Source organism: Myotis nattereri, assembly GCF_964212035.1.
Source record: "Myotis nattereri genome assembly, chromosome: 7".
Classification (NCBI taxonomy): Eukaryota; Metazoa; Chordata; class Mammalia; order Chiroptera; family Vespertilionidae; genus Myotis; species Myotis nattereri.
The window spans coordinates 16,802,419-16,825,232 of NC_138082.1; the positions used below are offsets into that span (position 1 = coordinate 16,802,419).

The 22,814-nt window shown below is 35.8% G+C and overlaps 1 protein-coding gene across 1 annotated transcript in view; it reads right to left on the reverse strand.

Moving 5' to 3' along the window:
• The window catches only part of ERBB4 (erb-b2 receptor tyrosine kinase 4), a 925,368-nt gene that overhangs the window by 19,238 nt on the left and 883,316 nt on the right, over nt 1-22,814 (reverse strand). The window contains exons 25-26 of the mRNA XM_081095735.1: nt 21,088-21,185; nt 19,334-19,504 (exon numbers count right to left, since the gene is read on the reverse strand). Coding sequence (XP_080951861.1) covers nt 19,334-19,504; nt 21,088-21,185 — 269 coding nt within the window. The remainder of the gene's footprint in view (nt 1-19,333; nt 19,505-21,087; nt 21,186-22,814) is intronic.

Genomic DNA, 22,814 nt, shown 5'->3' on the forward strand with positions numbered 1-22,814 from the left:
ATGGTCCATTACCTCTTTCACCTCCAGGCCTCTGCCCAAGATTGTTTCCACAATGCTTTTTCTAGGTTATTTGCCTTCATTATAGGTTTAGGCCATCGAAAATGATCATTGCAGTGATTACATTTCACTATTGCTTTAAAAAATGTATCAAGAACTTATGTGCCCTATATAAATAATTTATCAACTATATTTGAATTGTTTATTTACTTCATAGTATTTCTTTTTTCCTTAGACTCTAAACCTTCTTAGAAGAGGATTTACTCTAATTTGTCCACATATTCTTCCTTGATACTTAGCACAGGCCAGAGACATGGGCATGGTGAATGTTCAGTAAAGGTCTCTGAATCCAAGGCTGGACACATAGGAAGATACATTAAACCCAAGAGTGTCTCTAACAATGTGAATCCCAGGGACTCCATTGAGCCATTCAGATATGTTTTAAATAATATAGGATTTTAGCACCCCTCAAATTATATATTACACAGGTCTTACTCTTCAGATAGTCCAGGGAAATCCTAAGTTGAAAATTGAACCCCAAACAATGATCTGAATATTATATCTCATCTAGTATATTCACTCTTCCTATCAATTGGTTACTATATCTAGAGGCACTGTTTGAAATATTAATTCTAATAGCAAAAAAAAAAGTATTCCTACCAACAGTGAATGTTTCCAAATGCAATGGACATTTCACATCCAGTTATAAAACTTCAGGATTCTATCATGAGCATGACAGCACTCCCTGGAGACATCTCTGTGTTTTCTACTGCTTTGGAGGTCTAGAAAGCTCAGGCTTCTGCCTGAAGGATATAAATTGTTAACTACGGACAAAAGGAAAGACAGACCTTGAGGATAAATTGCCTGTAGGCAGATGGAAAACGTAGTTTGGGCTCATAAAATTAAACACAAATCCTTACAAGTATCTTTTTAAAGTAGTATATACCACTCATCTATATTTCTACACCAAGGAGAATTGCACAGACACCTATAAGGAAGAATCACTTAAAATTTTTCAAAAAGCATTTTTAAGATAATCGTGGCTGAAGAGTATAGTTATAAGTAATTGAAATTCTAAATCAAAATTATAGAGTGTGGTCTCTAGAAGGAGAAGAAGCTGCACTTGTGGGAAAAGCACTGCCTCCCAACAGCTCTGCTGCTGGAAATGAGTTTTTCTCAAAGCATAGTGTTCTCATCTGTAAAATGGGAATAATGTCTGTCCTGCCTGCTTTATGAGTTTCATAGGTTCATGTTCTTGTTACATAGAATAAAATAATGTATTATATGCATGTACAACTGGTACTATTTCTAGTCAGTTAAAGGAAATACAACTGGATGCTAACTTGTACAACATTCATACAAACCATACTAAATGCTGCAAACCAAATAAGCATACATTTCTTATATACCAGAATAACATTATTTTTTCTTATATACAAGAATAAAAGTGTTCATTTAGCTACATGTTTATGTGTAGTGATAGAGGTTTATTGAAAATTTAGAATCTCATTTCATTTGAAACAAATATGAGAAGTGTTTGGTATTATGGAAGTAAATAAAATAATGGGAAATAATTTACAAGTTTTATTTGAATGTGTATTAATTACTACATCAAAAAGACATTGTAAGACATTCCTTTGAAAATTAAAATTAATGATATGCTTTTCTTTGTGCATCAGTAAATCAAAGCAAGACCCTTTAGAACTCTTTTTCCATTTAGTCTCAGAAAGTTACATATTAAATGTCCAATGATAAAATCCTTAACCAACTAAAATAAATTAACTGAACAACCTAACAGTAGAGATTATGATAAACTGAAATGAAATCTTCATGACTTTCATTTTCTTTAGAAGATGATGGTGAGAGTCAATGAAATACAAACATTAGAAATTCATATTTCCGCAGAATATGTGTTGGCCTTGATTTTCTTGAATCGCTTCTACTGAACACTTGAATGCATCCAGACAGACTCCTAATAAGAAATGCCTCAGAATTCATGCTGAGGCATTGTCAACAGGCCAAGGAGAAATCCTCAGTGCTGAACATGTGCTTAGATGAAATTTTTTTTTCTCTGGGATGGCTAATATTTTTCAGGGAAAACTGGCACATTAAGAGAGACAAATAGTAACGCAGGAAATGTTTGAACTCTCTTACCCTGTCTGATGGAAAGAGAATTTCTCTTTCACCTCTTTAATAAATTAATATTGGAAGCATTTTATAGATTTTATGAGCATATTAAAGACTTGTAAGAAAAACATGTCTCCAAAAGAAAATAGCTAAGTTACAATAAAGTGCTTAGATTTGCAACCTGAAAAAAAAAATAACTTAATAAATGATTTGGAGTTGGGAAAAATAAAATAGATTAGACTTTCCTACATATTATAAATCCCAGGCTTTCTTCCAAGGACTACCCTACCAAACAAACAAAAAATGTACTAGACAGGTAAGACAGGCCTCTGGTATATTTCCCAGGCCGCCTTGTCCTTTATTATACACTAGCACAGATTATTACTTATTATTTTAAAGGAAGATTTTAAGCCAAGGTGAAGCTATGTTCTGACAACAGAAAATATTAATACTTGATCGTATTAATACAATCACAAAGAAAAGAATGGTTGTCTTTCTTGCCATATGTCTTTAGTGTTAGGTTCCCCAGGCTTTCTTAGGAACCTTTACTGTTTTTATTATTTATACATATATCCAAGAGTTTTAGAAACTGTTTTTAATTCATCTGAATCATCTTTTAGGACAAGAAGCTCCTGAAATATATAACCAACCAGTTGTATTAGTGTCTTATCTTTTATTTCTCCCAAATTTTCTTATCTAAGTATTTAAAAGATAACTAGTAGTCCAGATTTTGCAAAAACAGTAAATGAGAAGTGGACATTTTGATAAGTCCTCGGCTTGATCTCTTAAAGTCTTAGTGAAAGGCCTGGCATTCACCAAAGTTCAGGTAAGAACCATTGATAGGGGCAGAAATAGAATAGTGGGAACCAGCTAGAATTGTAAGAAAAAATAATAACACTGTTAACTGTTATTATTTTATTCTGATTAAAAAAGGCACATTCTAACCTGACTGGCAGTTGCCTCTGGGAGCGGGGAACTCTTCTGGAAATGCAGCCCATCCTCCCCATTTGGAGCTGCCTATTATCATGGAAAGATTAACAATATTGTTGCAGAAACCAGAATTGCCAGCCCTTTGAGGACCCCAGCCTTTGCATGTCACTAAGCCCTTTGAAGACCCAAGCCCTTTTGCATATCTGTAAACTGTCCATTTGCCCTTTTTGCCTACTTCCCATATAATCTTTGTCCTTCTACCCCAGGGGTCCTCAAACTACAGCCAGCGGGCCACATGCAAATACAAGTATTGTATTTATTCCTGTTTTGTTTTTTTACTTCAAAATAAGATATTTGCAGTGTGCATAGGAATTTGTTCATAGTTTTTTTTTTTTTTTTTAAACTATAGTCCGGCCCTCCAATGGTCTGAGGGACAGTGAACTGGCCCCCTGTTTAAAAAGTTTGAGGACCCCTGTTCTACCCAATATAAGCACTGGCTTATGGTGGAGTACAGAGCAGATTTTTATAGATGACCTGGTGCTCTCCTGTACTGCCTGCAGTATTGGAATAAATGCTCATCTATGATTCAGCCCTGCCTCTGCTTAATTGCCTCAAGTAGTGGCAGGCAGCACAGACCCATTGACTGTCCAGTTACATAATTAGAAGTAATATTTGCACACAGAGGCACTTATAGGATTTTTATCCAGTCGGTTGCCATACAAAAGCATATTGCATTTGAATTATGCAGGAGGAGAAGATATTTCCAACACAGCTTGATTCAAGACCAGGTTGTGAATTATTTGCTTTGAAATACCTTCACATTCTCCTGCTTGGAAATTCTGGTCAAGAGAAGAGCAAAAACAAGCAACAAGCTCATCCTAAGCATTTAGTCAGGTTTACCAGCCCACAAATGAAATTTTTTAAAATGCTTAATTGTCCTCCGTCACAAGGGAGGAAGGAAGCACAATAAATAAAGGGTTCTCTGTTATATTAAATTTTGGCCTATACCATCATCTTGAGTTTCTAAATAGAGAAGGCCCAAAGGAAGCTTTCACTATCATGCTATTTGAAACCAAGAACAAGTTCATTTCCCTTAGCCATTTCATCTACACGTTTTCTCACTTCTACCAAGGGTGAATTTACCTTAAAGCACAAAGCTTAAAATTTCAGGCCCTCCATTGCGTAGCCTGGAAAGAGCTCAATTCATAGGTTCACGTGATTTGGTAAATTTGAGATTTTTATTTTTATTTTTGCATTCATTTTCTTAAAGGCTCCGCCCCTACTCCCAATGATGTATCTGGCTCCACAAAAACCTCATTCCATCCATGCTCTACCCCCCCTTTTCAGGGAATGTTTCCTACAGTTTATTCTTGACCAGAAATCTGGCACTCACCAACAGCCATCCTGTCCATCCAGAGGCTTAATATGCTTTCTCGTGGGGCTGTTCATTCCACGTTTCAATTGCGGCATCAGAGCCAGGGTTAATATGCTGTAAGCTCCCACAGCTTCAAATAACTCTTCCAAATTCATTCAAACCCCTCTGCTTCTTGAGGTTCATGCTAAATAGTTACACTATAGGCCCTTATTCTTGTGGTTATCATTACAGGCACTTTCCCACACTCAGATTGTTCATTGGTAACACTCAGATTGCTCAGCGATATCTGACTCATTTCTAACCCCTTTCACCATGAATGACACTGAATATCTAAGCACCATAGTTTCCTCCTGGGCTGTAATCTTATCACTTCTTCAGTTTACCTACCAGATAGCCATATCTTGACATCACCAGAAAAAACATCTTGTTGTAGAATCTTTAAAAATAGCCTTTTATCTGGCCACAGCCACCTCTTCATTCACTTAGTTGATTTTCTTTTTCTAATTCAATCATTTCTGCCTCCCCTCTTGCCCCCGCTTTGAGGACTCCTCAATTAATTCCTTGACACTTTTATTTTACCTGCATGAGCTTTGAAGTAAGCTACACATGGGTCTGAATCCTCATCTTTTTGTTAATGTTATACTTTATAAGAATGTATATACTCCTAGCTGGTTTAGTTCAGTGGATAGAGAGACAGCCCATGGATTGAAGGGTCCTGGTTTGATTCTGGACAAGGGCACGCACTTGAGGTGTACCTCAGTTGCTGGCAAAATCCCCTGCCCCGGCTGGCACAGGTGGGAGGCAACCGGTTGATATGTCTTTCTCACATCAATGTTTTTCTCTCTGCCTCTCCCCCTCCCTTGCACACTCTCTAAAAATAAATGGAAAAATATCATCAATTGAAGCTTTAACAACAACAACAAAGGGATGTATATAAAGGGAAGCCTATTTGACACTCAGTTCATATTAGGGACATGATTATATATAAGTATGTAGATAAGAAGATCATTAGAAGGGTAGACAGATGAGAGATAGATTAAAAAAAAAAAGAACTTACCTATGCTATATGGTTAAGTACTTCATTGATCCTCAATACAACCTTTAGTTTCTTCAATTTCTGTATTGTTCGGTACAATGGTCTTACCAGCTCTCAACTCTTGATGTGTCAAATAATTTTTCTCTCCCTTGCTCATAGTCCCCGTGGTACAATGAACAATGATGCATCTAAGTAGAGAGGTGCCTCTAAAAAGCTACATTTCTACCTTTGTTGAGTCTGAAGATTTACTGGCCTATAATTAGTCTTTGTTCATATGCCTTACCACTGCATTTTTAAAAACTATATATGTTTCTTGATCTCAGAGAGGAAGTGAGAGGGAGGGAGAGAGAGTAACATCAATGATGAGAGAGAATCCTTGATCAGATGCTTCCCACCTGCCCATACTTGGGATCCAGCCCACAATCCGGGCATGTGCCCTGACCTGGAATCGAACTATCACCTCCTGGTTCATAGGTTGATCAGCTCAACCACTGAGCCATGCTGGCTGGGATTATCACTGCATTTTTTTTCCATAAGCTTCACCAATTTCTTAAAGCTTTGAAACACATCTCTGTTCTTCTCCCTCTCTGAAAAAAACCTTGCTGTCTGTATAGTAGAATATAATCTAAACATCACTATGTTTGGTGCCCCTCAGTTTAATCTATAAATTATAACAAAATGGAAAAGTTATTACTTGTTATGACTTGTTATTGCAACTGGTCTGAATATCTCATGGAAGACATCTACCTGAGTTTGTTAACAATTACCAAAAAATGTTGATGAAGTGTTTGGTGTAGAAGGCAAATCAATCATGAGCCAAGTGCCGAGGCTTCTGATGGGAGGAAAATTATACTACAAGACAAAGAAAAGAAAATTTGGATCCCCATCAGAGAGAAAACAGAGGAAAAAAAATCAAAGAGTGGGGAAGAGAGCGAGAGAAGACTGCTCTCTAAGCTGTGAACCTTCAGTCTGTACACAAATTCTATCTTTAATAAAATCTATCAAACTCATAAAGTCTTGGTGTGAATTACACCTACTGTTGGGGAAAGGAAGAGACTGAGTTGTGTAAATCAAAGAAAGGCTGGTAGTCAATGAAGAGTGGGAAAGAGGTGCCACCTGTGGAAATTGGAGCCCATGAAGAAAGAAGAGCCAATGGCTATTTATTGATACCTTTTGAAGTATTTCATCTGTATTATTTCACTCAATCCTTATACACACCTATGGTAGATATTATTTGTATCCTCATTTTAGAGAAACTGAGAAGTTAAGTTGGTGGTTCATGTTTACAGAGCGAGTAAGTACTGAAGCCCAGGCTTAAATATAGTCAGTTGGACCTCAGTACACATGGTCTGGTATTACACATTGCCAGTTTACCAAATTACATCAATAATTACTTTTGTTCCTCAGTGAATTAGATGAAAAAAATTGGGGAAGCTGTTTGAATGTGTTCCATCTATAAATTTTAGGTTGAGTAAATTCTTACTTGGTGCTCAGGGGACAGAAAAATCCCCACTGGACAGGTGGGTTAAAATCTCATTCTCAGATTTCCTTGTGTCAAAGATGATCTCCTCCCATCCAAGATGAAAACTTCTTTGACTATATTGGGACTTATCTTCCCCCAGTGCCCTCTGGACTTTTCTCTGCCTACTCTCCTGTTTCCTGTTATTTTCTGTCTTTATGATTTTTGCTAGTTCACTCCACTCTGAGAATGTTCAGATACCCATTATTCTAGAAAACTTCCTCTGACCTATCTCTCACCCTCAACTCACTTTACGTCTCCTTTCTTCCCTTTATACACACACAAAAAAAACCTTTTCAAATAAATCCCCACTTCCTGACTTTACTCTTCAGTCAGTTGTATTTTGCTCTCCATTAGTTCCACATTCTACCAAAATAACTCAAAAAGAAGACCAATATGTTATACATCAATAATAATAATGATTTCAAAATCCAGACTTTACCTCACTGGAGGTCTAGACACATATTCCTCAATAGCTGGTAGCTATATCTACTTATATTTCAAGATATTATCTACATTTCCTTATTCTGCATCATCTATTCTTTCATGCATGAGTAATTATGTTAACATCTTTTAAATTTCCCAATTAGAAAATTTGGTGTTACCTTGACTTCTCTCTCCATCTCACTCTGAAATACTCAACTGGTACCCAATTCCTGTTAATTCTATTCCCAAAACAATCATTTATATCAAACTTTACATGCTATCTCCTTTGCCTCCAAAGGTAATCAGTCTGTTTTAGTTTACATTTCAAAAAACTGCCAGAATTTTCTCACTCTACGCAAATCTAGCCTTTTCAGTTCCATGCTTAACACCAATTTGTCCATATGACCCCTTAAGCATGCTTTGTCCCTATTGTAACATCCTCCTCGTTGCATTTTATTGGCTAGTTACTTATCTGTGTATTTCCTGAGGGCAGGACTGGATGTGGTCCTCGTAGGCAACCATGAGATTAGATAGATAGTAGACATCTCAATAACTGTTTTCTCAATGAATAAATGATTGAATGGATGCTCTTTGCTACTGGCCTGAAATAATCTATTATTTGACAGAGGTGAGTAAAACTTTCTAAGCTTGAATAAGTCAATAAGAAACTACTAGTAAGACTATCCATTTAGTCCTGAAAGCTCAAAATTAATGAAAAAATTTGCAAGTAAAAATTCAAAAAGTCAAAATACTTTACTGATGTGCTCATCTGATCTTTACAGTACTGAGTGTTAACCTTACACAATGATAAAACAGCAAAAGCTCTCAGAAGCAGGGTGAGAGGCAACGCATCGTTGTGGTAAAGTGTGCAGCCTCTTGGGACACTAGCACCGGGCTGCCTGGTCCTGCCGCTCAATAGCTGTGCCTCCGTTTTCTTCCATAAACACAGGCAATCCTAACAGTAACGGCCTAGTAAAGTTTTCATGGATATAAAGGAATAAATAATAGGCACTTAATTTATATCTGGCACAAAATAAGTAATAAATAAGCCTCTCCTATTATTATTTATTCTTTGAAACACATCTTACTCATACATATGCATGGTTACTAAAAGTAAAGGAATGATTTAGGCATTTCCACGTAGTGAGTATCCAATGGCCTGCTCTCTCTAACATAACTACAGTATCTGGCTCCAATTAAAATGAGATTATACCAGACTCCAAAAAAGTCTGAATTGTATATGTCTCAGTATCTCTGCTATGCTAAAGAATTTTAAACATAATTGTATATGTCTCAGTATCTCTGCTATGCTAAAGAATTTTAAACATTATTATTTTCTTTCAGAGATAGAAAACTATTAAGTATGGATGTTATTAAATAATGCCTATGGTTATTGTTGAAAAAAGCAACCAAATTTGTTGTCAATTCAACATCCAAATTCTTTGCCTCTCTGATTTACAGGGCTGTTTTTCATCACAATGCAGAAAACATTGTGTAGCAAATGTATATGGAGATTTTCTCATGGTGGTCTACCCACCCCTTAATTCAGCTTTTGCTCAAGTGTAATGACAGGCTGGTCCACAGAGCACCATTTAGCCTCTCTTTAGAACACGCCGGTGTGCCAGAATTCCAAACAAAAAGAGGAACTTTTCATTTGGGCAGGTGAGGGAGGAAAGAGACCAAGACGCAAGATGCTTGTGATGAGGGGATGTTCAACAGCGGGGAGTGCACAAAGGAAAGCTGATGAGCAAGCCCAGCCCCCACTATGCACAACCATCTTCTCCATTCTGTTTCACGGAGTAATCACAGGATATTCTGAACCGCTCAAAATGCCATCAGTCCTTATTGAGAAAGAAATAGAGCATCTCTCCCTCACGCCTTCGCAGAAATAATCATGGTCGCAAGCTGGCCTGAACAGGGAGCTCTGGCAGACAAAGATGGATTTGTACAAATAAATAAATAAATACATGAATTAACTTCCCCACACTGTGAATGGGAAGTTGATGATAATCTCCCACTCCTATTGTGTCAAGGCTAAAGAAACTCACAATTATGCTCTCCAGGTCTAGTGCATTAAAGAATAGGCTTCCTGATGAGATTGCTTCCAATAATGTACAGTCAGAGCTGGGAGTCTTGTGTCAATAATACTAAAAAATAACCATCTCAATGACTTAGATAAAATGTTCATTAACATTCGAAATCTAAGTATCATCTCTAGTTGCCCCTTCCTCCTCTTTGTTTCCTTTCCTAGATCTGATTTTTTTTTTCATTTCCACTTTTGAAGGGAATAAAAGCCTCTTTTGATTGTTCAAAAAGGCTTCTTATGCTAGCCGACAATTGCTCAAGAGTGAAATAATTTCATAAAGATCACCGAAAGACTTTCCTTAAACAAGCAGCATTTCTACGGTCCATGCTGTCTTGGTGTTTGTGGGAGCCTGTTTGCCGTGTCTAACTCCAGTACTGGTAAGAATCTACAGTGATGCCTGCAGGGTGTTCTTTAAGATGAATCATTATTAGGAGGCCACTCAGTTTGCAGTTAGAAGACCTGACCCTGGTTTGGTCTCCAGTTACCAACCTTTTAACCAAGTTACCAAGTCATTTACTAGGTCAGGGATTTTGATTACTGTTTTATTGGGATTCTGGTGTGAAAATAAAATGCCACATGTGTCAGAGATCTTTGTAAACTTTCAAGCATTATTTAGCTCTCACCTATTTTTGCAAATGGTCCAAGAATGAAAATTTCTCTCTTATTTTATAACTAGTGGCCCAGTGCACGTATTCATCCACATTGAAAGGAAATTAATTAGAAGAAATATTTTAATATTGCTATTCCCCCTTTCTCTATAATAGAAGTGTCATCCAAATTCATGATCGATGACAGATCGAAACACACCCATGAGATTGGCACCAGCGAAAGCTTTATATGTAAAATGAAAACAGTTATGCTTTCCACTTACCCAAATAAATGTAAAAGCTCAGAGCAGAACCTAATACATAAATATGTGATCAATACATGGCAGCTATATTTAAGTTCATGTTTGAAAACTTTGAGACACTTGTGAAACTTATAAGCACCATTTTATTTTCAAGCATGTTATCACTGAGTCCCAAAGCAGAGACTCTTCTCTCTGTGTTTTTGTTTTGAGTTTTTGGCTCTGTCAATTCCATTTGATCCTTCTACACCATTAACTCTCGGCTACAGGGAGTCTCACAGAAGAATAAGGAGAGGAGGCAAAACAGGAGCAAGGTCTATGGCTTCTTGCACTCCCAGCAGGAACCTTTTAAACCAACTGGTGCTAAATCTCATTAGACTTAAAGTCAAAGTTGATATTTCCATAGTTTTGACCAGAAAAACAAATAAACAAACAGACAAAAATCAGGCAGTACCAATAGAGAATTGGATTGATGCTAGACCAATGAATGCCAAACTTAGGAGAGATTGGAGCATGGCTTCCCACCTTTCCTTTAAAGCAAAGGGCACTGAGTTTTATCTTCTGAAGCATTAGTTTACACATCTGTAAAATGAGAGCATTTGTACTAGAAGGTCTTTAGGATGCCCTCCAGCCCTGTCACACTATAAGTATGTAATTACTTGCACACCCACTTCATACTACAATGGAGCAGCTCAGTCCCATTACTATATTTAGAGTTGATTTACATAGTTGGGCCAAGGACAAACCACATTCCATTCAGGGAAAATCTAGTTGGAACAGTGTCCAGAGGACATAGCTACTAGGGGGAAGGAAGGAAAAGGAAGCAGCAGATGAGAGGGAAAAGGTTATGTTATTCGTATGGTAAGGAGTGCCCAGTGTCTGTGTGTAAATGGGAGTGTGGAAATTTATGTTTAGGAAAAAAATTTTTTGGGTGTAAATTTCCTGCCAACCTCTCCTGCTTCCTCAACTCTGAAGCTGGGAAGTTCTAAATATCTTGTTCAGCACTTTAGCCCGGGGGGAGGTGAGTGGAAGGGGGTCACTGATTTACCATACTGTAAGAGATATCCCACCTCTATTGCATGCACAAGCATGCATTTATAGGCATTAATATTTAGTTTTAAACAAATTGAGGGCTAAAATTTGTTTATAGATAGAAGAGAAAGGATAAGTACTATTTATTGTAAGGAAAAATGTTAAAAGGAATTTAGGCAGTCATTTTCCAACAAAAAAGGCAGAGTCCCTAAAGAATAAAATAACTATAGAGGAAAGCATAGTATCCTATACTGAGCCAAGTCCAAATCTGTTGGAAGTGATTTCTATAATACCTGGAGATACAATTTAAAAGAGAAGTCTACAAGTGATCTCTCTATTACTTAAGAAATTGCAGAAAAGTTTAATTTTGTTTGTATTTCCTAAACATAGGGTTAAGTGAAGAATCCACTTGTACTATAGAGGGTTTGTTGTGGCCAAAACGTAAATGAAAATCCTTATAGAGTCAGAGTAAAATGAAAGATAAGTACTGGTAAAAAATACTTTGTTAACAAAAAAAAAAAAGCTTAGGAAGAGTAGTATAACTTAAGCACTATAGGCAGATTTTAAGATAGTCACTGGTAGAGAGGGCATTATGCAAAAAGATACTGATATTTTGTTATATATAAAGTAATGATTCAAGAGGGTGAGGGATACTATCAAATTAGTAAAAAATTAGAGAGATCAGTGCTTTTAAAAAATATCTCTGTAATTTTAAAGAACTTGGAATAATAAATGATATTTGACACTATGTTCTTATTTAGGGGAAAAAAAGGTATATTCATAACACATAAGCAGAGACAACTCTGTTAAATAAATCAGCTACTCACCCACACCTTCAATCTAAAACAGAAAGCATCAACATGATCTATATTTTGAAAGAGATCAGTGTTGCAATAATGCTTACAGCTCTGGGTATTTGTGTGGTGTGAGCTAGAGAATAGTAGAAAATAAATTGCAAGGGACTGGTCAACTGGAATGACCCAGGCATTTCCTGGGATAAATGTTCAAAAGTCCTTCAACTGTTTGCGACAATAGGATTATATATCATATAAAGAGGGATCTAATAAAATATATATCACTCAAGTTTATCCCAGTGATGAAAATGATAGGTGTATTCAAAATAGACGAGGACAAAAATATAAAAGGAAGCAGTGCTGATAAATGATCAGGTGCTTGAAATAGTCACTCATATTGTTCTTCATCAGGTAAAATGTAAACACTATATTTAGAAATTGAGCACATTTTTAAAAAAAAAAACTGGATGTCAGGGGGATATTGTAGTAATTCCTGTGAAGTGGTGAGGGCCTGAACTAGAGTCATGGTAGGAGAAAGATAAGTTAGGGATTTCAGAGTTGTTTTTCAAGAAGGACAAAATGCACTTTGTTTTTAATTGGGTGAATTTAATGAGAAGCAAGAGATTCCAAACCTTCATAACATTGACCAAAGATAAGAAAATTAGAAGGAGGTCCATCCTACTTCCTTAGATAACTTATAAGAATTTTCAAGCATGTACAGTATAGAAATATTTTCATTTTAATACTAGGTTTTCAAGTAGATAATAGGAAGTATTAGCATAGCTTTAAGGCTTTGAATTAAAGACACCCAAAACAAAACAAAATACGAGAATATTAAATGTAAACCTAAAAATGCATTTTTTTGCCTTTGTTCCTGTTGGACTTTTTGTTGTTTGCCTTCTGACAAATTACAGACCTGCTCTATCAAAACTCTACCTTTGTTTCAAGCTACATGTTTAAAAGTTCATCCTCCAATAATAACACAGCCAAAATAACTTTCTATAGCCTCGTTAACTGATTTGATTCCCTTTATCTTTTTCCTGTAATACCTGGCATACTGCTCTTAGAATATCATTTCCTCAACTAGAATATAAAATCTTTGCAGGCAGAAACCTTTGTCTTGCAACTCTGCACCCTTATGTCCAGCATAGTGCCTAGACCATGATAAACATTCAATATATTAACTAATTTAATTCTTCATCATAATACATTGGACAGTTTAAGACATTACCGCGTAAATAAGAAACATATTGTGACAAAAAATACCCAGTGATATAGAATGTCTTAATAGGAAGCGCTCCTTCTTTTGGCTTAGTAGATAAGGTATAAAACAAACAAACAAAAAAATCCCAAGCACTTTAAGCAATAAAACTTAAAAATAAATAAATAAATAAATAAATAAATAAATAAATAAATAAATAAATTTTTAAAAAAGCAAAAAAAAAAAAAAAAAAAAAAAATCCCAAGCATCAGACTAAGGATATTTTGCAGGAATCCTTGACATATTTTGGAAGAAATGTAAAACCAATCTCCTGAGTCTACAATCATTTATCATCAAGTAGCATCTGCGGTTAGAATTGATATTGATCCTTGGTAAATTTCAACCAGAGTAACCTTGTAACATCATCACGAAGTTCTCCCACTACATCATTTAGCTATGAGATGCTTCCTTAACTATGGGCTTTTCCTCTTCTATATTTAACCACATAAGAAAAAAATGTTTTGTAGAGGAGTAGCCCAACATGCTTTCGGTCATTTTCCAATTAAATACTCTTCACAAGTAAATTAAGGCATAAGTATAATCTTCATTTTGAAAAGTCATTCTGTGGTAAGGTATTTTTAAAATTAGAAAAAACTTACAGGTGATCTATTTCCATCTCTCATCATTGACACGAAATAACTGAGTCTGATTAAATGATGCGGCCGAGGCTGAAGGGTCAAAGCATTGGTTCTAGAATGTGAAATTCTTGACATTTAACTTTGTTGCTGTTCGCCAGTTACCATTGAGTGAAAGAAAAGTGTTTGTTCCATAAATAGCAAATAATTTAATAGTAAGTTGCTATGTCAAGAATAGGACTCCATGTGGGACTGTCGAAAGCTGGATGTTCTAGCTCTGCTTTTTATCATTTTGTAAGTTACCTAAACTTTTCACAGCTCAATTTTCTTAACTCTTAAAGCCAGACAAATATTAACACCTAATTCATAGAGCTTTGTGAAATAGTTAATATTAAGCACCTAGCATAGTACCTGGGTTATAGTAAACACTCAGTAAGCTTTAGCTGATATTATTATCATTATTTTTATTATTTCATAAAATAAAGGTCATGGTTTTGATTTACTGGACTGCAAAGACAAACCCAGATGAAGTTCTCATATTTTCAAATGTCATTATTAAGAATAACATTATTGTTTTTGCATCATCATTTTGCCTGAATTTCTACTGTTTTATGCATTACTAGAAACGTATATAGCACAATATTATAAATCTTACAGGGAGACCAATGTTTTATTTCTATTTTTTAAGTGATGAATTGGTAAGAACACCAAAAATAACTACAATGTGTGTGGCAGCCTTACTAAAATATGTTTATCAAAGTTATGAAATCTTATCTGAGGGCAATGTGATAGTGGTACAAAATAAACATAGAAGTCACATATTTTGAGATGTCAGATATTTAGCCTATACTCAATTATTTAGAAACTGATAAAAATTTGAGGTACCAAACTCTTATTTTACTCATCCTTTACTTCTTCTGACTACATTTAGCTATATTTCAACTCATTTATATACCCATCTTTGGGAGAGTGGGGACAACCAGGAAGGATAAAGTACAAATCTGTTAATACAATTATTCCTTAAAAAATCAAAAAGAAGTTTAAACTATAATGATAAATGTACGGTGGGTCTCTGGCTCCATCTTATGCAGCAGCTATGAGGCTCCCTGTCTCTGTTGGCCTGGATAATTTGGAATTAGCTGATATGTTTTCAAAGAGGTAGGGCATTTAATCTTTAAAACTACTCATCACAAATGACTGAATGGTTCTGTAACAATTGCACTCATGTCATCCTCTATAAGAAAATGCACTGAAACTTTTACATTAAACTTTATACTATTATTAAAACTAAAATATATTTAGCCACATTAATTTATTACCTATCTATTGCTGTTGCATTTAATGTATAGTTCATTATACCAAACAAACACAAATCGAGGTAACTTGAAAGAAAAATAAGTCTGCATTAACAGAAAATAAATGTATTCAGAAATTTCAAAACTGTATTGAACATTTAATTGGAATGTTGGGCAAAATGTATTTAAGTAAATATATCAAGAGAGAAAATAAGGTAGCAATAGAACCTAAAACCTATTGATAGATTGATTATACAAACAGACAATGACCAGATCATATTTAAAAATAGAGATCGCCGAAACCGGTTTGGCTCAGTGGATAGAGCGTCGGCCTGCGGACTGAGAGGTCCCAGGTTCGATTCAGGTCAAGGGCATGTACCTGGGTTGTGGGCACATCCCCAGTGGGGGATGTGCAGGAGGCAGCTGATCGGTGTTTCTCTCTCATCGATGTTTCTAACTCTCTATCTCTCTCCCTTTCTCTCTGTAAAAAATCAATAAAATATATTAAAAAAAAAAATAGAGATCTAACCCACAACTGACAGCAACCTTCCCAGGAAACCAGATGTGCCACACATGGCCCAGAAAGCCAGTTGGCTATGTCAGATTTACTATCTCTAGGAGCAGTTCAGGAAGCTAAACGATAACTTGTGTAACAGTTGGTTCAAAATTATCAAGACGTAAATTTTTAAAAAATATTTTTATATTGATTTCAGAAAATAGAGAGGGAGAGGTAGAGAGAGACAGAAACATCAATGACAGAGAAACATTGATAGTCTGCCTCCTGCACTCCCCCGACTGGTTATGAAGCCCACAACCCAGGCCTATGCCCTGACCGGAATCAAACTGTGACCTCCTGGTTCATGGGTCAACACTCAACCACTGAGTCACAGTGGCTAGGCACCAAAGCTTGTTTAATAACTAACAGCTTCCTTCATTTTTGTCCCCACTTTCAAATTAGGAACAATCAGAAAAAGCAAAATATGTACCCTTAATGAATCACATAAGATGCCCCACTTCTACTCCGCCCACATACAGCTTCCTCAGGACAACAACCTCCAAACAGAACATACTCAAAGCCTTCCTTTTTCTCCCACTAAAGTTTTCTCTTTCCTCTGTCTGCCTTTGAGTCTCTGCCAAAACATTAGCCATGGTGGCTGATGCCTTTGCTATAGCACTCTCTGAATAAATAGACTTTGCTTTTCTTATTTACTAATAGTTAGTTGGTCTTCAACCAAGTATCTTTGGGTGATTCTAAAAAGATGGTAAGAATTGTTTACTTGCTGGGCACTCCAGATACTCTGCAATTTTTCAAAGTCATATGCCTAATAATCATCTTAGATAAATATTAATGTGTTTATTTTAAAAATGAAGAAAAAAAGTCGTAAAGTTATTCAGAACATTGCCTAAAGTTGCTTGGCTAGTGAGCAGTCACTATCCAAGAAAACGGAATTATCTTACCTAATAATAGACAACCATGTAAATTAACCATCCCTCCACTATGCTCACCAGCCAATCAGGAGAGTATGCAAATTAAGCCAACAAAGATGGTGGTTAATTTGCATATGTAGGGGCGAAGCAGAGGAGCTAAGATTGAAGGCTCCATCGGAGCGAAGGCCTGGGTCCCGGGTGCCGGAGGAAAACCGGTGCCGGCAGCCAGGGGAAGGGGAGGCCTATTGCACGAATCTCTTCATGCAACGGGCCTCTAGTCTTATGATAATTATCTTTTAAAGTCCAAAGAATATTCTTAAGAAACATCAGATTAAAATTCACTTTAAGATATTCCTTTACCACCTAAGTTATCCACAATTCCTAAAACTGAAGTAACCTATTTTCTAAGTATAACATAACATAACTTAGCTTTATAGAAAAGAAGGGGGTAGGAGAATTTTCACATGTTAAAAATTACCATAAAAGTTACATAAAGCCAGGTTGGGAAAAAATAGAATAACATAGATAACTAGTGAAGCTTTTTAATGCCTGAAAATGAAAGCGATATTTAAGCATAATTCCTTTAACAATGACCAGGAAAAGTAAAAAGAATAGTACAGATAATATTGTTTAAGTAATGATGTAGAATAAGAAATGATGGCTGAGGACCAAGTAATTCCTTCTGTGGGTTCTACTTTTTTCTCATTAATTCCATTTAGTTACCTCAAATCTTTATTAAACATTCCTTGCATTGAGTATAAATTAAAATGAAGAGAAATTTGGAATTTGAGAATTCTTATGAGAAGAGAAAGATTCAAACTTTTGGACTTTGTTGCATTTCATGTTAAGTAAGGAAAACAATTTCCTTAAAATTTCCCTGTTTTAATAAAAAGCTATAAAGTTGTCACATAGAATTATAAATACCGAAGACATAATTTGGCCATTTTGCTAAATGTGCAGAGGAAAAGAAAGGTGCCCCTTTCATACACCTAACCACTGCTCCTTCCCATTAGAGATTGATTGTCAATATATGTTAGTTGATTTAATTTTTAAATCTTTTAGTTATATCCCCTCCCCACTGGAATGCAAGACATATTTTTCATAGAAAAGAAAAATTATTTGAGATCTCCACCACTGACTCTTTCTATATCAGACCTTCTAGGCTGGGCAAAAGGTGTTGGGCAGGTTGGGGATGCATTTTATAAGAAAATCATCTGGGAATTCCCCAAATAGCATGTTGAAGTTGTTGTCAATAAAAACGACCATATCATGAAAATAACACGTTCTATTAACTCTGAAGCAATAGCGTGTGTAGTAGAGACAGACGGCATGCATTAGAAACCAGCTCTTCCATTGGCTAACTGTGTGATACTAGTCAAATCACATCACTTTGTGACAAGTTTCCTCATTTTAAGATGGGAACAATAATAATAGGATCTCACGGGACTGATGGAAGGATTAGAGGACACTATATGTGTGTTGACATATAAGAAATACTAGGTATTACTTTATTATTGCTGTCAACTTTATTTTAGAGAATGAGCAGCAAGGTGAACGTTTTATTATGTCCAGGGTCAAGACAATTAGAATGCTCCTTGTTTCGCAAGTTATAATGTTCTTGGAGGAGGAGACTTAGAGAAAAGAATGGCTCTTTAGAAAAAAAACTAAGCATCATATTTATGCCTTATCAATGAAAATAAAAGATTACAGACATTATTTTACTGCTTCTCCTTGCGATACAATGGCCAGTTCTTGGTAACAACACTTAATGCTGTACTCTGTCTCTATAGTTGTGTGTCTCTTTCATTTACTGGGCACTGTTGAAGGCAGGAGGTATGTCGAAATTCTTTCAATCTCCAGTGTCTAATAATGCGTCACATGCAGAGATACTCAATACATGCTGAATGAATTATGAATAACATTTTAAAATAAACATATAAATGGATACATGGATTGACAGTTTTCAGAAAAAGAATCGTATTCATAGAGAATGAGCTTAATATGATAAGTGAAATGCAAATTCTTTTCAGACGTTTCTTTCAAAACAAATCTACATCTTCAAAATGATTAAGCAGTCCTCCTAATATTATTAATTTCATTCAAAGGATTGCACAATTTTCTCTTTCTGCTTCAACTTGACAAAATATTTAATGTTTCTGAGTCAAAGAGAGTTGTATTGGTATTACCTCTTGACTAGTAAGTTATATCATCTTATTAAGAAAGAAAAGTAGAAAACCCATCTTGATAAAAAATTTCATTTATTTATACATGTGCAGTTTTCATCATTTGAATTGGTTTTAGAATTTTAAAAATAATATTTGTTTTAATTTACTTAAGATAAAGAAAATGTTCCCCCTCCTGAAATCTTGAAGATATTTCAAAGTGCATATTGTATTCTATAGTTTTATTCCAAAATTAACTACATATGTCAAGTTTAGAATAGTTGTTTTAGGTATGGTATATGGTATGTTGTTAAGCTAGCAATCACACTGATTTGGGGTATAAAATTGTTCTGTAATTTTAGCCTTTAAATATATTTACATAATTTCATTTCTCAGTAATAATATGATACTAATATGATACTTGGTATATAATGACTTCTTACCCTATTTGAGTCAATTCTTGCTCTGGACGTATAGATGGGAGGTGGGATGTTGAAAGCCTGAGGGACCAGGTATTCCTCAGCATCCATCATATCTTCCAAATCCTCTTCATCCAAGAGATTCTGAAAGAACTTGCTGTCGTTTGGACTGGGAAGCTTCATACGATCATCACCCTAAAGGAGTGCCCATCAGAAACACAAAAATTGATTCTTCCTTTTATCTTAAATACATGGCCTTTGCAGTAGATTTATGTAATATCAAAACCAATGTTTGAAAATTCATGTACTCATGTAAAAAATAGTTCTTTAGCATAACTTCCAGCCATAAAGGAGCCTATAAAATGCTCAGACATGACAAGGCATGGCACATTTAATACAAGAAGGATACACTTAATGCCATTAGAGATAAATAAGGCAAAATGCTGTGTTTTGAGGAAGGCAAAACACATTTCAGATATGAGAGTAATGGTCGGCTTTACTGCCAACATGGTGTCTGGGATTTGACTTTAAGAATAAATAATAAAGGAAATTGATTTATCAATCTTTGTTTTTAGGGTGGTTTGTTTAATAGTGTAGAGTTATCAGGATGCATAGGCTCCATGATTTGTCCCACAGCACACAACATTGTTGAAGTGAGAGCATTCAAAATCACAGCCAACGTGGCGCGTAACATAAATAGGAGTGGGAGAGACAACCAAACCCTTGTTATACTCTTTCTTACCTCATCTATTTCATATTCAAAGTTATGTGATTTTTCTTTTGGTAAGTAGTCTGCTTATAAAAGTTAATTTGAGAGAGATAGTTGGAAATCATTATCTTGTAATACCTAGCTTTTATCTTCATGTCAGACTATAGATATGAAGATAATCACTACCTTTTTTAATTGAGTGTAAGCCAAGGTCTATTTGTTTATGGTTTAGGTAAAAATCATCGCAGAAAAATATTTTATACTTTTTTAAATTACCCAATCCATTTTTTAAAATATATTTTTATTGAATTCAGAGAGGAAAGGAGAGGGAGAGATAGAAACATCAATGATGAGAGAGAATTATTGATTGGCTGCCTCCTGCAGGCCCCCTACTGGGGATTGAGCCCACAACCCAGGCATGTGCCCTTGACCGGAATCAAACCTGAGACCTTTCAGTCCACAGTCTGATGCTCTATCCACTGAACAAATCCAGCTAAGGCTCCCAATCCATTTTTTTCTAGTGTTAAACATGAAATCTTCTTTTAGCCTGTTATTTAATTTATGTGTATATCAATTCATTTTAATCTGAGTTATGCTTAGATACTCTATATATTCCCAAACAAATATAGAAAATAGTTTTTCTATGAAATAAAATATCAATATATTGAAGCTTTACTTCATTGTCTTCAATCATGGACAAGATTAAGATAAAAATCTATCCTTTTTTTGATCTGAAAAGGGAAGATTATAACAATGAACATGACACATATAATGCTAACAAGAAGCAGAGTGCTGGAAAGCTAGTCTGAGGATAAAGGCTTTTTATGTAGATGGATAATCATAATTATCTGGCTGTTCAATAGCAGAGGCACTTGAATACTAAGGGAAGGTGCTTAGAAGTGTTCTGACATCAAGTAAAAGCTCTTTCCCATAAGTCATTTCACATGATATTCTGCTTAGTTAATCTATTTGTGAGGGTTATTTCCACAGTTCCAAAGCCCAGATATCACTCATATTTGTAGTGAGTTTGCCATTGGGAAATACTTAAAAATCTGTCATATGTACTAACCTGAATAACTAAATATCTTTGAGGGTCCCGAGCCATCCTCGAAAATTCAGCAGCCAGTTCCTTAAATTTTGGTCTACTGTCAGCATCAATCATCCAACCTAGAAATTCACATGCAATAAAAATCATAATCAGGAAGAAATGGGACATGGAATTTATGAAAATATAGGATAAATATGTTGTTTTTACAGTAATGTTTTGAAAAACAAAGAAAGCTAATGAAAGAAACAATCCAAAAGGCGAGGGTTCTACTTCAAGCAGTTTGTTGACACAACTAAATGTAATATACTATAGGATAACAGAAGTTTGTATTTTCATGATCTCAATTAAAATCATTTTCTTCCTAAAAAATATAACCTGTTTAACTGTACTAACTTACGGAGTTTCAAATAGTTTTTTCTTAGGTATAGAGAGAATTCTCTTTTAAAACTTTTCTTTGATGGTTATAGAAGAGGTGATTGGAATATAATTTATTATTTTGTATCAGGAGTGCCATGGAATAACAGCTTTGGTTACAATGTGGTACATTAGCACAAAGGGTAAAAAACAACAACAAAAGGAATAGAAAGCAACTTTTTAATGTTACCTTTTTCCCTGGTTGGGGGAAATAAAAACAATAGCAAACTAGTGTACAGTGATTGGTAATGGTTGTTCAGCAATCACCCTTAGCTTATTTTAGTATTAGCCTTTTCAGAATAAAAAATCTCTCAGCAATTTTCAGGGTATGCATTATTATTTAGCTGGGAGTCTAGATAAAATGGGTCTCATCTCCCCAGGCTCTGTGTAGCTGATGACAAAAATAAAAGTATTAAGCTTTCCTTGATTTTCTTGCCAAATGACCCTTTTCATAAGTATTAAAACTCCTAAAAGCAAGGTAAAACTCCCTATCGGGCAAAGTTTTCTTAATTTTTCATTATTTCATCAGGGTATTTAAATGAAGTATCTAAATAATCCTGTATGCTAAATAATCCTGTATGGGATCAAATTATATAATGTGTGCATGTTTTTAAACATTCTTCCATAGATGGCTTCTGGTCAGTGCTTGATCCAATCTATATATATGAAAGGCTAAGTGTTTGTCTGACCGGTAGCTATGATGCACACTGACCACCAGGAGGCAGATGCTCAATGTAGGAGCTGCCAAGCTGCGGTGACTTGGCAGCAGTGGTTCTTGGGTGACGCACCCTGGAACCAGAGAGGAGGGAACCCGATTCCTCGCGGGGCCACGTGATTCCACCTTCAGCTGTGGGTTATGTTGTTGCTGAGATACTGTTGGCCCCGAATCTGGTTTACTGCACACTTGCATTTGCGTTCCATACCCTGTATGACAGCAACTTTGCAGAGTGCCCTCTCACACTCCGGGACCCCTTGGGGGATGTCAGAAAGCCGGTTTCAGCCCAATCCCCACAGGACAGGCCAAGAGACCCCCATCTGCCAGAGAGATGCTGCTCACTCCACAGACACCCTTCGAGCCCAGCACCACCGCAAGTGTGGCTGGCCGGGGAGGGACTGCTGGAGGTTGGCTCCAGGCCGTGTCTGACCCATCTCACCCAGTCCTGCCCCACCGGCCACCTTCTAATTAATTTCCTTTCAATGTACACGAATCTGTGCATTGGGTCACTAGTAGAGCCATAAAGCTCCTTTCTCTTTTGTCTAGGAGTTCAATTTTTATTCTTATTCTGGAACGTCCTTGGGTGTCATTTTGTATATCATTAATTACACCTGAATTT